The 14,235-nt window shown below is 39.2% G+C and overlaps 1 protein-coding gene across 1 annotated transcript in view; it reads left to right on the plus strand.

Moving 5' to 3' along the window:
* Positions 1-1,188: 1,188 nt before the first annotated feature.
* wwox (WW domain containing oxidoreductase) overlaps positions 1,189-14,235 on the plus strand; it is a 137,054-nt gene continuing 124,007 nt past the window's right edge. The window contains exons 1-4 of the mRNA XM_072385663.1: positions 1,189-1,500; positions 3,623-3,687; positions 3,983-4,040; positions 4,160-4,329. Of these exons, the coding sequence (XP_072241764.1) occupies positions 1,394-1,500; positions 3,623-3,687; positions 3,983-4,040; positions 4,160-4,329 (400 nt within the window). The 5' untranslated portion in view covers positions 1,189-1,393. The remainder of the gene's footprint in view (positions 1,501-3,622; positions 3,688-3,982; positions 4,041-4,159; positions 4,330-14,235) is intronic.

A 14,235-nucleotide genomic window follows, 5' to 3' on the forward strand; every position in this document is an offset into this window, starting at 1 on the left:
ATTCTTGTGAGTGCTGTGTCATGAACACCAGAAGGTACTTCTCTATTTTCTTGGGCAAAACATCTCTGTGGACTCAAGGACAGACAGATTAGAAGTGTGTTGTCAAGGCCAAACACTTCAAAACTCTCTCTGACATTTGAGATGTTACGGGCTAATTATGAAAAAATTTCACTTAAATGTAAAGTGTTGATATCCAAAGTGCCCATCAACACCCTGGACAGGTTGCTAGTACGTCACGGGCCAATAATAGGATTAATTCCCATATTTAGTTCTTTCAAAGCCATCAGTACATATGCTGCAAGAAATTAGATTGACATGCATGTGAAATAAAACTTGACTGATTGGAGGAGACAGTTTTTTTTAAATATATGCAATAAATCCATTACTTGTGATCTTGTCATTACACGTACAACTTTCATATTCCTTCAGACTATAGAGGCGGACAGGACACCTGCAACATGAGAACAATGTGGTTAACAGTCAGGTAGCAGGAACAGGAGAACTCTGCTGTTTTTGCATACAAAAGAGTTAATGAGCTGATCCGGAACACCTGTGTACGGTACATCAAACTCCTATGTGTTGGAGAATAAACAGCATGGCCTCATGACTTGCAGCTACCACTTTTAGTTAAGTTTAAAATGAAGGTTTCATCAACGTTTTTCTTTTTGAAGTGGTGTAGTTCCTGATGATTAAACTTGGTTTGCTTGTCAGTCATCATTCTTGGGTATGGAGGTGTTTTTTGTGGTGTCCCAACTGCACCTGTTGTGCCTTATAGGTTAAGGATATAAGTTCAATAGAAAGGATTCTTAGTAGGACATGCTTGAATAATAATGGTTAATAAACTCAATTACATGGTAACCTCTTGGGTTCACATTGATATATTCAAAATCTTTATAGAGGCTTAGAAATGAAAGAGGAGGAAAATATGGTTATAACTACTTTACAATTGTATGGTTACAATTGGTTTTTAAAAGTAAAAAATGTCAATATACCAAATATCAAGAGTTTATTAAATATTGTTTAACATATTTCTTTAGGGTGGATATGGAGTCCTGGTGTAAGCTCATAAGATAATCTTTTAGCATGATATCAGTTTGAAGAAACATAAAACAAGAAGCGTAGCTTGTCGCGCGACTTTTCGAAAGCCCTGGCGTCATATGTTGCCTGACAACGAAACAGCCAATCAGAGGCAGTCTGTCCCAATCACCCATGGAGCATCCGACTCAATTTCCCACATGGCAATTCGGCAGTCGTCACTGTGTTGTTGCGGAAGTGTTGGGGAACGCTTGTTTGGTGTGACATCTGCATTCATTTTTTTTTTTACAGAGCACCAGTTTGTCACTGGTTTTGTGCCCGTAACTCCATCGTATACGCAACGTGAACCACGTGAACCATGGCAGCTCTAAAGTACGCTGGCATGGATGATACAGATAGTGAGGATGAGTTACCACCTGGATGGGAAGAGAGATCTACGAAAGATGGTTGGGTCTACTATGCAAAGTAAGTAAGCCCCACGTCTGACGTTAACTGTCAAACAGCTATCTAGCTACAGTGTTTTTTGAAAAGCTCTAAATTCAAAAGTGCAAATCTGCACGAAAAATTCTCTAGGACTCACATCGTCGTTTTCTGGGAATTTTTGTTAGAAAACATCTAACATGAAATACCCTATTTGGGCTCTGTTACTTCGAGTCATATTATTCTTGCATAATGAAGTGACTGCATTTTCGTTGTTATAAAGGTGTTATTTGATTATCAAATTATCCTCACAGATAGGACACTGCAAGGTTTGTTTAAGTAGTAACACATACTGTGCTGAAGACAGAAAAATGTGGCTGTTAAGGAAAGCACAAAGCCAGCACGGCATTAGGTTTAATTGATCAGTCGTTACATTATGACAGCCGGCTAATATTGACTAAGTTCCCTTCATGCTGCTAATTGGCTTTGGACCAATCACAGGGTAGACAAAGAAGATCTAATTGTGTCCCGGAGTTTCTGGTGGTGGCTTGTTACCAACCGATCCTTTGGGCCCTGTTGATTGTGGGGTGGAGTCTTTGGGGTTTGAGCTTGCTTCCCACTGTTGCTGTCAGATCTCATTAGATCAGTATCTGGAGAGTTTGGAGGCTAGATCAACACCCCAGCCTTTTTGTCTTTTTGTTCTTTAAGGCCTTCTGAAGCAGTTATAATTGTCTTGCATTTTGCATTGTTACAAGATGAGAACTGTTTCTCACCTAACCTGCCAGTGGTTTTAATGTTGGGGATGAAGGTGTATGTCTACCACTGAAAGTTACAGTTATCACGATGACACTCACAGTCAGATCGCATGCCGTAGACCTATATGATGCCATTTGTCTCGCATCAATACTCTATTTTCTGTCCTTTTATTTGCGTGTGTATGTGCAGTGGTATACAGTAGTTTGGGCACCCCATTTCTTTCTTTTTTAGTGTGAAAAGTTAAGTGGTTGAAAGATAAACTGATCTCCAAAAGGCCTTAAACTAAACACAAAAGCAAACAGTATTTTTTTTAACATTTTAAGTAATAACGTAATATAATTTTCATTTCATATAATTCTTCAGTGAAATAAAGGAAAGGACCACCATGCAAACGTTTGGCATCTGAAGATAAGATTCTAGATTCAAAATTCTCATTAGGGAGGGACATTAGATGCACATATAAAAACTTTATGTCCACTCCCTTAAACCTTCTCCCAACCATCAGTAAGTGTGAACTTCTCTCAGCAGTTGGCTTGAAAATAAAATAATTGACGCCTATAAACCAAGACAGAGTTATACGAGCATACAGCTGGCAAATGTTTTCAGGTAGGAATCCTGCAGTTTATAGTGCCATTAACAACTGACTGTGTATAGAAACAGTGGAGGGCAATTTGAGATCTGGAACACCAGTTTCAGAGAACCAATCATATGAGTGTCAGAGAGGGAAATAAATCTTTTTTGTTTTTTGCAAAAGACCTTCAAGAAAATTAAGACTCCTGAGTGATGGCGTGCTTTCCTACTGTGCAACAAAAGCAGAATCAGAAGAAGAGCCCTCTGTGCCCTCACTAAAAAATTCACCAGTAGTTTGAAGATGCGCACTTAGATAAGTATGTATTTGAGAAACACGTCCGTTGGACTGATGAAGTTAAAGCTGAACTGTTTCAGCAATGGGTAAAGGTTTGTTTGGAAACAAAAAGTGCAGAATTTCATGAAAAGAACACCTCTTTGTCTCTGAAACAGGTTCGATTAGTAAGTCATGACTTGTGTTTTTGATGCATTTTGAACATGTCTCTGATTATTATGTTTTGATATTTTCAAACTGTAAAAGACAGGAATAAGAAGATAATCTTCTTTGAAATGTTTAACATGTGTCGTCTTTAACTTCCTGCCATGTTGAAATAACCTTGGTTCTATGGGCGGAAAGAAAATTTTACCACAGATGCCTAAACTTAGAAACATTCATGCCAGCAGTTAAATTCTTACTTATACAAATAGCATATCGTTAACTCATTTAGTCTTTTTCTATTTTCTTAATTACAAATTTGGTTTAATTGTTAAGGATTAACCGACCAAGTGACCGCAGATGCAAATGAGCAATTTCAAACTGAAATTTTTCTCTTTGCACCAACAGCCACGAGGAGATGAAGACACAGTGGGAGCATCCCAAGACGGGAAAGAAAAAACGCTGTGCTGGAGGTTTGTTTTAAATGATCCATGTACTGTAGGACATAGAGTTCAGTCACATAATCAGTATGTTTCCTCTCAGCTCATCTGAGCACTACTTTAATTGATTTTGTAATGGTGTTATAGTGGCACTACTACCCCCATCTGTCACCACACAGATGCCTTGTTAAATGTCATCTTCCCTGTGTTCATTTTGAAAAGTGCTACATATGTTTTACTACAACTTTCATTTGTTGCAAATATTTGAATGTGTAGTCCGATGTACTGTGGCTGTTACAGAAAAATAGAAATCGGTGCTTTCCTACAGATCTACCTTATGGTTGGGAGCAGGAGACTGATGAAAAAGGACAGACAGTTTATGTTGAGTAAGTTGACTGATGATTGAGCTGCTGCTGTGTTTATTTAGCCTCTGTTTGACATGCCAGACTGTAAAGTCCTGGGATTGTATTGCTACTATAATTCCCGTTTTCTTCATTGCTTTCAGTCACATTAACAAGCGGACCACATATTTTGACCCGCGGCAGGCGTTTACAGTGGAGGACGTATTGGTGAAGCCGAAACGCTATGATGGGAACACCGCCGCTTTGGAGATTCTGCAGGGTCGTGACTTTTCTGACAAAGTAGTTGTCATTACTGGCGGCAACTGTGGCATTGGTGAGTGTGATGGTATCTTTGACGATGCTTTGTTGGGTTGGAAATTGTCAGCTCTTAGGAAAATGTGTTTCCAGAAAGATACCACTAGGTGGTGATGGTGTACTATAGGAGAAGGATGCCTCACAAGAATGCCTTTACTCCCCGCGTGTCCCCATCCTTCCACAACCAGGCATTCATCAACATTAGCCTCCAAAATGATACACTTAGACTCAACAAATCACTCCTTAATACCGAACATGACTGTATTGAAGTTCATTAGCAAGGCTGAATTGGATGTCATTGTTAACTGTAATGAATGGTGTCCATTTGTACCCAGCAAATGCATGGCTCGCTATATAATGGTCTGGAAACAAATGTATTTCCTTTAAGCTTTAGTTTAAATTAGCACAAGTAGTGGCCATTTGTTCAGACTTGCTGCTTTGTTCGGGATAGATAATGACAGCGTGAGGAAAATCAAATAAACATAAAATCGTTAATTGTCTTTATATTCAAATTCTTTGTCCCAAGGAAAATCACAGCAGTGTAATTGCTGTGTGTGTATTATGTGATACTGCAAGGCAGCGCTGTAATACATAGATTTACAACAGCCTGGGGACCTTCAGTCACCAAAGAACCTTGTGAACTTTAATGCCTTCCTGACCTTGATGCTCCTCTGTCTGTGTATGTATGCATACCAACTTACATACATATGATGTTATTAAAAATGATTTTCTACATACATACATGCAGATGTTTGCAGATCTAAAATGACTTACTTGTGAGGAACTGCATTCGAGCTTCAACACAGCGAGCCACCCTGGCTTAAGCATTAAGTTTTAAATGTATTTAAAAGGACCGAGCAGAGGTGTAAGGAGAGACTTAGACAGAGTCTTCAAAACACAACTGAAAGTAGAAAGTAGGATCCCTGCTCTGATTTAGTATGTTGTTTAACCACTGTGGAACTGTGACGCCGCCATACCTTGTGGAGCGATTGTGTTTGAAACGTCTGGTGCAGACCCAGAGGTCTATATGAAGGCAAACATTAGTGACTCGAATTTTGGTTTTAACAAAACATTATGTTGTTATTAAAGAACATATTTTCACATTTGCTATTTAACTCTTATTCATGTGTCCAAAAAAATCCCCAAAACAAACTTAACCGAGAACAAAATCTGGTTGGTCCTCACTCCCTGATCAGTTGTATCAGGCACAGGTTCGGGAACGTGGACCAGCTCATTTATGGGAATGAAGAAAGCGTTTGTTAAATCACTTGAAGAGTGAACGCCGCTTAACTTTGGGCAACCACATGAAATCATTATTATCATCATCATCATTTTATTTCTGAGAGTTTTCCCTCTGGTAATTTGGGTAAAAACACTGCTGTTAGAAAATGCTTTCTGAGAAAGGAATCGTGCATGTTCAGTTTTCAATTCCATACATGTGCTCTTTAGAGAAAGTGGGATATGTTTAGGTGTTGTCGGCACATGGTACATCTCAGCTGAACAATCGTTTTAGTTACATCTTCGTTAAGCGTTTATGCAGGCGAAACATAAGAAACATGAAATCTCATGATGATCTGATGACTTTTTTATGATACGTAGCTGATAATATGTTGCTAAGGGAATCTTAACATGCCACTCTGTTTAGTAGCCAATTTGAAAAAAGATCTTATAAGACAATTTATAATTACAACCCAGCTCCAAAAATGTTGGGATGTTGTGTAAAATGTAAATAAAAACAGAATGCAGCCATATTCAGATCTCACAAACCAATGTTTTATTCACACAGAACAAACATATTGAATGTTTAAAGTGAGACATTGTGCTATTTCAGGGAAAATTGATGGCAGCAACACATCTCAAAAAAGTTGGGATCGGGGCAGGAAAAGGCTGGAAAAGCAAGCAGCACCAAACAGAAACAGCAACAGAGGAACATGTTGCAATTAATGGCATTAATTAGCAACAGGTGGCTAACACGAATCGGCTCATCATCAGCGCTCAGTTCTAAAGCCTGCAAAGGTGGATACAGATTTTAGGCTGATCTGACGTGCCTTTCAACAATTTAAAACATTTGGCATGATCATCAAATGTGAAATACGACAAAGAAAAGAAACCCAGACTGTTGAGCAGAAAGAGTCCTATATCAGAAAAGAAAGGCCGTATTCCTCTCCCAAAGATCCAGAAGCTGGTCTCAGTTCTGAGACGTTTGCGGACCAGTGTTAACAGAAGAGGGAATGCAACGTAGCAGTAAACATGGCCATGTCCCAACTTTTTCTAAGACAAGCTACTTTGAATGAAATTGTAAAATGTCTCACTTTCAACATTGGATTTATTTTCTACCTTTTATTATTAATAGAAGATTGATTTGTGACATGTGCAAATGACTGTCACACGTCGCACAACGTCACACTCTTTTTGGAATTGGGCTTGTATCTAAAAGTACATACTTTTGAAAAACTACCAATAAAAAAAAAACAATAATTCACAAACACGCCTGAAGTGTTGAAACGAGTGTTCCCTTCGTGTACAAACTAAACGGTGTTTTGCTCTGCTTCTAGAGGACGCCACGAGTGCACAACGTTTCTATCTCACGATCTGCTGCATAGATTTGAATGAAATGGAGACTGGCAGACCACAGGGTGGCTCAGTTAATTCATAAGTTTTGGTAAGGATTTATTCAGTCTGACATGGCCTATGAGATATTTTTTGATTTCCACAAATGTCACCTATCAGGCTGAAAAAAAAAGATCTCTCGCATCACACGAGGCTGAAAGCTTTTTCGGCCCATGCACTGATTTTTGTGACATTTTGTGTTACTGCAACATTCGGTCAGTGCAGAGTCCTGCCACCTTATAGAAGCCTTCATTCAGATGTTACCAAAATCAGCACACCGTTGGCGCTGTTCAGGTTTTGGAAATCCTCTTTTAAATGGTGATAAAATAGAACAACAAAGATGTCAAACATGTCCAACATTTTTCAACTGTTTTAGAACTTTTAAAATGAGATAGACAGAAGGTATTTTAAATTTTTTTTATTTCACATGATTTACTGGAAAACTGTGAACCGTGATCATTTCCGCTTGCGGTCAAATTATTTGATTAACTTAATAAATGCAGTGTGAAATGAGGCAAATTAGTCAGCTGACAGCTGGTTCACGATCACGAAACACAAAGATAAAGATAAATGAATTCCATAAATGCGATACAAACAATTAGACTACCAAAAGCTTTGGGTATAAACAGAAATGGTAATCTCAGCAAGAGTTAAGTTTTAAAATGTGGCACGAGAAAGATAGTAAAATATATTTGCTATATTTGCTCAGTTCATAGAAATTTCTTTCTCAAGGGCCTCATTTAACACTAGAGCCATTTCTTCCTTTATTATTGTAGAAAAGAAACATACATTTCCTTCCAGAACCACGATCTAATGCATGGATAAGATGAAAGTTAACCTTTTTTTTTCTTTTTTCAATTTACGGAGCCTTTTCAGTCTCCACCAATAAAAACATTTAGGGAGGCAAAAAAAATGCGCTCAACAACCCAAAATAATCAATGAAAGGTTTTTGGGATGGTGGGTAATTCTGAAAAAATAAGATTACTAGTCCTTTTTATTGTACTGCTGGCGATGGGAAAGGATTGCATTGGGAGAACGGAGACGGTTGCTCACAGTTTCACCACAAGAGGGCACAGGAGGTCCACGATGGCTGCTGTTCAGCTTTTAAATGTTCTGTTAAATTCTTCACGTGCTCATTTTTGTCTTCATTAAAAACTATATAATGAAAATGATAATCCATATTTGTTGTGATGTATTTAGCAAACAGAAATGTGCTCATTTGAAAATAAAAAAGCAGCTTTTCTCAAGACTGTCTCAAGTAGTGACAACACACATTTTTAGTGTGCGAATACTTAATAAACCCATATTAACATAACCTTTGTTTTACTCTGCCACGCATTAAATATGCAGCAGCCATAATTAACAGTATTCTAATAGTAATTGCTACTTGTCGTGTACTCCTTTGACATTCCTAAAGTGAAATGTGGTTATGCCAATTGGTTGGACCCACTTAGCATTTTAATGGCATCAATAGTGTTTTAATCCAAGAGTCAAGACTATTTCCATTTTCTTCAGTGCTTATTTCTTCCACAGGACATGTGACATTTTTATTAGTGATGGTAGGATATTATTTAATTAGAAAATTTACATTTAAGCTCTTTAATTTAGTTCTTAATGCACGTGAACATGAAAAGCACATACATGAATTTATTTATGCGTGAAATATCATAGCCTCTGGATTGGTGAGCAGCCTTAAAGCTCCATTGCACTTGTGCTGGGAGGTGAGACAGTAATGTAGTTGGTCTTGCCAGCACCATCACTGCACTCTGTTTGCGACATTAGTCTTCCTCTCTCTGCTTTCTTTTGCAAATTAAAAACCAGTACCGACCTGAGTGGCGATTTTTAATTGTGATAATGGAAATGAACGATCGTACTTTGTTTTGCCCCCAGTTGTCCTCTTCCTACTTTCTTCCCTTTCTTCTCAGAGTTATTTTTTTTACTCTTATAGACCTGTGGTGGTACACCTGTACCTATGCATCGATTCCTAAGCGGCTGTGACCCAGGCCTGAGCCTCCTATCCATCCCCATTACGCACTCCTGCTCTGGCTCTAATTCCCTGCTCTCAACTAACTCTCAGGTTATTTACTGGCTGGGGGTGCACGGAACAGTTATCGTTAAGGAGCCATTGTCATGATATCTCTGTCCCTTCTGGGTTGAGAGCCAAAACACTTCCTTTCTAAAATGAAATAAAAAAAAAAAAAAAAGTGTGCCTTTCTTCCAACCCTCACATTTGTATAGAAATCTATATTTAGTTCAGGCCCTTTCCTAAAATATCATCCCGGTCAAAGCAAAGCTGAATTTGTGTTTTCGTCTATTAGCCCACGCAGTCATATTTGCACCATGACAGCTCTTTTGGGAAATGTATGTACATATACGTGTCATGCTACCAGGGGAGCATCATCAGTCTCCTGGTGCCATGTTGTCAACATAACATATGTTTAATAGTGGTCAGAAATAACATATTGACCCCTTGTCTCACTTGGATAGAATATTCAGGCAGGCGCAACTGTCCCCCATGTGTTATTTATTTATTGTTATGCCGATTCAGCACATCAATTGCTCAAAACAAAGAAAATGTATGTTCAGGTGTTTTTTTTTTTTTTTTGTCAATTTCCAAAAGGGTGTACTTGTATAAATATGCGATTCATTGCATAGTCATTTATCTTTTAAGGTTTTTATACTCTCACATATTCTACTTTGGCAGTGTTGGTTCTTTTCTATGTTGATGGGTTTATAATTTTATCTGCACGAAGCTTCTTTCTCATAGAAATACCTGCTGTTGCAAAGCTTTACTCAGTGTAAATGCGTGCACTGAAATCCACGTGGTATTGAGGTAAGTGCATGGTCTGTGCTGGAATAAGAGGCAGAAAGGACTCAGGCGGAGGAGACAGGGAGTTTAAGGATTTGGGAAAGAGAGCACCATGATGTTTTTGCATCTTTATACATCGTCCCTGCAGTGTTTTAGGACTTTCAATGTTATTTTTATTCATGAAAGACTAACATTGTTCTATATTTGTGTTGATCCCAGTGTTGTGCGGTGTGGATTAAGTGTCAGGCCGGTGCTCTCCTCTCTCTGGATGGAGAGATCCCTAAGCATATTCAGTGAGTCGCAGCGCTAGGGGAGCCTCTGTGTGCAGATTAAACCCATAGCCTAGCTTTGTGGCTGATCATTAGATTGAGGCAGATTTGTTAAGCATAACTGCTATTAAATTGGCTGCAAAGCTCTGGTATTTACTGCACTACTGTTTATGAATAAGGACCCCCTTAAAGACCCGCGCAGTGATGCGTTAAACCCGAGCCTCAGTAAGGAGGGAGATGCATTATTCATAGTGGGAGGAATTAGATGGATAAAAAGATGTTCCTGGTGAGGGTGGCATGTGGTGTCTGTGCCTCAGTGTGTGTGTCACTGAGCATCTCTGAGTGGCTGCGTGTGGTTTAGTTGACATCCAGAGTACATCTGCGTTTACAACCAGAGGGTCTCTGTGGGTTTTTTTTTGCCTGGGTGGGCGCCCACTGGGGGAGCGGCCGGCCCGTGTCCTGCACCTTCTCCTCCTGTGTGTCAGCTCGTGAGCTGAACCGCTGAGGAAATCGAAGGAGAGTTTTATTTTTTTTCATCGGGCATTTCATGTCCTCACTGATGAATGTGTTTATTGGCTACGTAATGAGAACCAGTTATGGTTGGTTAGTCAAATTATTCAACTTTATTAACCTTGGATGAAATTTGCTATGCAGACTCAAACTGGTGTAACATGCAAAGAGTATTATGCTGCAGGCTAGAGGGGTTCAATAATGATTACAGCTCTAATATAATAGAACTGAAGTGGTTAGAGAGAGAGGATGGAATACATATATGTGGTTAAAGGCTGTAGGTAAAATAAAACGAAGGGGTATGGAGTTATTGTGTGTGTAGTTTATAGATCTATCGAGTTTACAGTCTGCGGATGATGAGGGGATGAAAGTTACATGATGGGGGGGATTTTTGATGACAGTGATGAAAATAGCCCTAATGCTCTCTGCAGGGGGGGTGTTGGTTTATCCTTGTGCATGTGTGTGATTGGGTGCATTATGTGTTTATCAACTTTACTGTCCCATCCTTCTTTCCTCTGTGAGGTTGGCTGCTGGAGGACCAGCGGTGTCCAGTGTGGTGTGGGGCCATGATGAGAGATTGTTTAGGGAGTTAGAGGTGGACACAGAGGGTCAGAGACAGAGAAGGGGGTGGGAGGGTCCTCAGATAGCGCTGCATGGATGGTGAGACGGTGTAGGAGGGGGTAGGAAGGAGGCAGAAGGGGACAGGGAGGGGTGATAGAACCACTCCAGTGCTCTCGGCTGGAACAGCTCAACCTTGGGCTGTAATTACTAACCATACATTCCACTTTTGGGGTGACATCTCCCTCCTCTTGGACTAATGGAGGGGAATTAGAGGGGATCTTAAAAGTCAGAAAGAGTCGTGGACTTTGTGCCGTTGCTCACTTCTTGAGCAAGAATTACGCACAAGCAGCAGGAACAGGCGCACTCACCACAGAGATGGTCTGGAATCTGTATCTGAAAACAGTTTTTCATTCCTTCGCTGCTTTCTGTCTACAGTAGAAGAAGCCTTTTTTTTAATAGTGAGCTTGAAACTAGTGTTCACCATCTTACTCTTTTTCCTGTTGTTTTTCCCCTGTTAAGAAGTAAAGCGCTGCAGAGTGCGTGTCCTTTATTTTTTTCTTCCACTAGGAATTTTCATTCTTAATTGTAGGAATCAACTCAAATGAAATGTTTGGAAGTAAGTGTTGTGCATCGTACAGTTAAGGAGTAATTTTGGACGCAGGTTTAGAGTTAGGGGAGAGTTTAGATGGGTTTCATGAGGTGAATATAACATTTTAGGTGCTACAGTTTAGTGGCAGTCTTGGGTCACATGTAGCTGGTTGCAATCTGTAGACCTGTAATAAATCAGGATTTAAATTTATAAACAGTTTCTAACTCAAAGGCCCATAGTTTGTTATAAATAAATCAAACTGAGAACAGAAGATAAAGACAGAGCTCAGTAGAGTTGTAAATGGAATTCGCTTATCGATTTATTTGTTAAGAAATAGTTTGCACAAGCTAGTTTTGTGTTATCCATTATAGTTCAAAATGCCTTATAATCCACTAAGATTATGTGAAATGTTGTCCATTCATAGGCTGTGTTGCTTCTGTGTTCTTTCAAGCACAAATTCGTCTCTGGCGAAAAGGGGATTGTGGGAACTCGACATGTTTGCCCACAGGCCTGTAATGATCTAAATTGACTTGTGTTTGCCCAATTCTACGGCGGAGCTTATTTTAGTTAAATGCCTGTTTGGATGCAGATCAAGAGAGAGAAGGAGCGGGCAGGTCCGTTTGCCAAATAAACACGTTTACCGACGATGCTGGTAATGATCTCATTACATTGAGCCAATACACCTGTGTACGAGGGGGGGATCCAGAGAGAGGTGGCGGGCCGGGGAGGACAAACAAAGCGTGAAATCACTAAATCACACTCATTATTGTGGGATATCAGTGGGGCCAGGGTCCTAATGTACCATGAAGAGCATTCACTGCTTAATGGACATTTTACTCATTTTTTCTGCTTTTTATACCTTACAGTAAAACACAATTTCAACAAAGGCTGAGCCATTTACTGTATTTCTGTTACCTTGTGGAGCCTCAGCAGACTGGAGTCGTCTTCTTCATCTCCCAGCGTTTAAAATCGCTCCTCTTCTTGTATCTCTGCGTTTACCATGTTGAGGCCTGATCAGACAATAAAAGAAGAAACCTGGGCAAGTATTGCAGCCCAGCGAGCCCGCTGTCTGTTACATAACAGCTTATGGCGTCTGTCGATCCACCAGAGCAAAAGGAACCCCCGTCTGACCTCTTGTCATGTACCATCATCAGCATACAATGCTGAAACAGGCTCCTTTAGTTGTACACCTGACCAAGAACTAATTTCATTGCGGCCCTCTCCACTGGTAACATGGGTGAGGGGGCAGGGAGTTTCTGTTACAGCGACGCCACTCTCGTTATTTCACAATTAATGTCAAGCCCTTGTTATTTGTCACTGCAAATACATGGCTTCGGTGCCGCTGCTGTTGTTGCTGCCATATTCTAATTTGTTCTCCATTATGGAAAACACTTGTGTCGATTAATTTCACTTTCATGGTTTGTACACACAACAAGTGAGTGTTGTTGTTTACCAGAAGCCACTACTCTTGTCCAATTTATACTGGCTAAAAAAATGCTTTTGAACAACACAGTGTTTGAAAAAAAAAAACTCTATAAATGAATTCTAAGGATACTACAACCCCAATGCCAGACTACTCCTCAGGAAGTTAAGCATTAGAGCTTTTCATATGAATTCAACCAGCCATTTATTTTTTATTTTGTTCAATATTTTTCTGACGAAAGTCATCAGTGATTTTGCCTTTTTTAAATTGTAAACATAGCATGCCCAATTAGTATTTAAGATGTGCCAATATGTCCTCCCCCTTAAACATAAACTCTTATAGAGATCTGTGCCATCCCTTAATTGTGGCTTTATCCTATTTTTAAGTTTTTGTTCAGAAAAAGCATCAAAATCTGAGAAAATGCCTCAGTGCATTGGTAACACTAATCAAAGATAGACGTTTAATAAAATGAGAATACATGGACATTTCTTTCTTCTGTTTGTTCCTGAGTTGGAATAAGTTGCAAAGTAAAAAAAAAAAAAAAACCCAACACCTACTATCTGATTTTTTTTCCCCACTTTTGATCATATCTGACACAAATCCCCAAAAATGTCACATCACAAAGAAGCTTTTTCATAAGAAACATGCTCATAGGTAAAATGAAAGCTGTACATTTGATTTATGATTAAGATTGTTCAATTTCGACCTATTTTGGAGGCCAGAAAGAAGCAGAAGCATAAAACTCTGTGTAGAATCACAGCTATAAAACTATGCATACACAAAAAAGCAGAAATGTTCGTGTTCAATGACTGAAATTCATGCATAGGGAGCTATGCATGAATTTCAGTCATTAACAGACTACATGCATATTTCTGCTCCAGTTTTTTGCCTTAAAAGGATGTGGACACTTCCCCTAATTTGTCATTTACATATTGTGGACATTGTTTGAACCACAACTTAAAAAAAACATGATGATAAAAGCAACTATAAAGAAGAGGCCAGTTTCACTCTTTATAGAGATTATGAAGTTGTCAGTCAATCAGAGAAAAAGAAAATCTGTTTTATTTGTTAATCTCGGCTCTGTAAAACGGAGCAAACGGAACGAAAACTTGAATTAAAAAGTAACAAGTGATCGGCTCAGTAAGTTCAGAGCA

Source organism: Leuresthes tenuis, unplaced genomic scaffold (genome assembly GCF_036924035.1).
Source record: "Leuresthes tenuis unplaced genomic scaffold, fLeuTen1.0.hap1 SCAF_5, whole genome shotgun sequence".
NCBI classification, from domain to species: domain Eukaryota; kingdom Metazoa; phylum Chordata; class Actinopteri; order Atheriniformes; family Atherinopsidae; genus Leuresthes; species Leuresthes tenuis.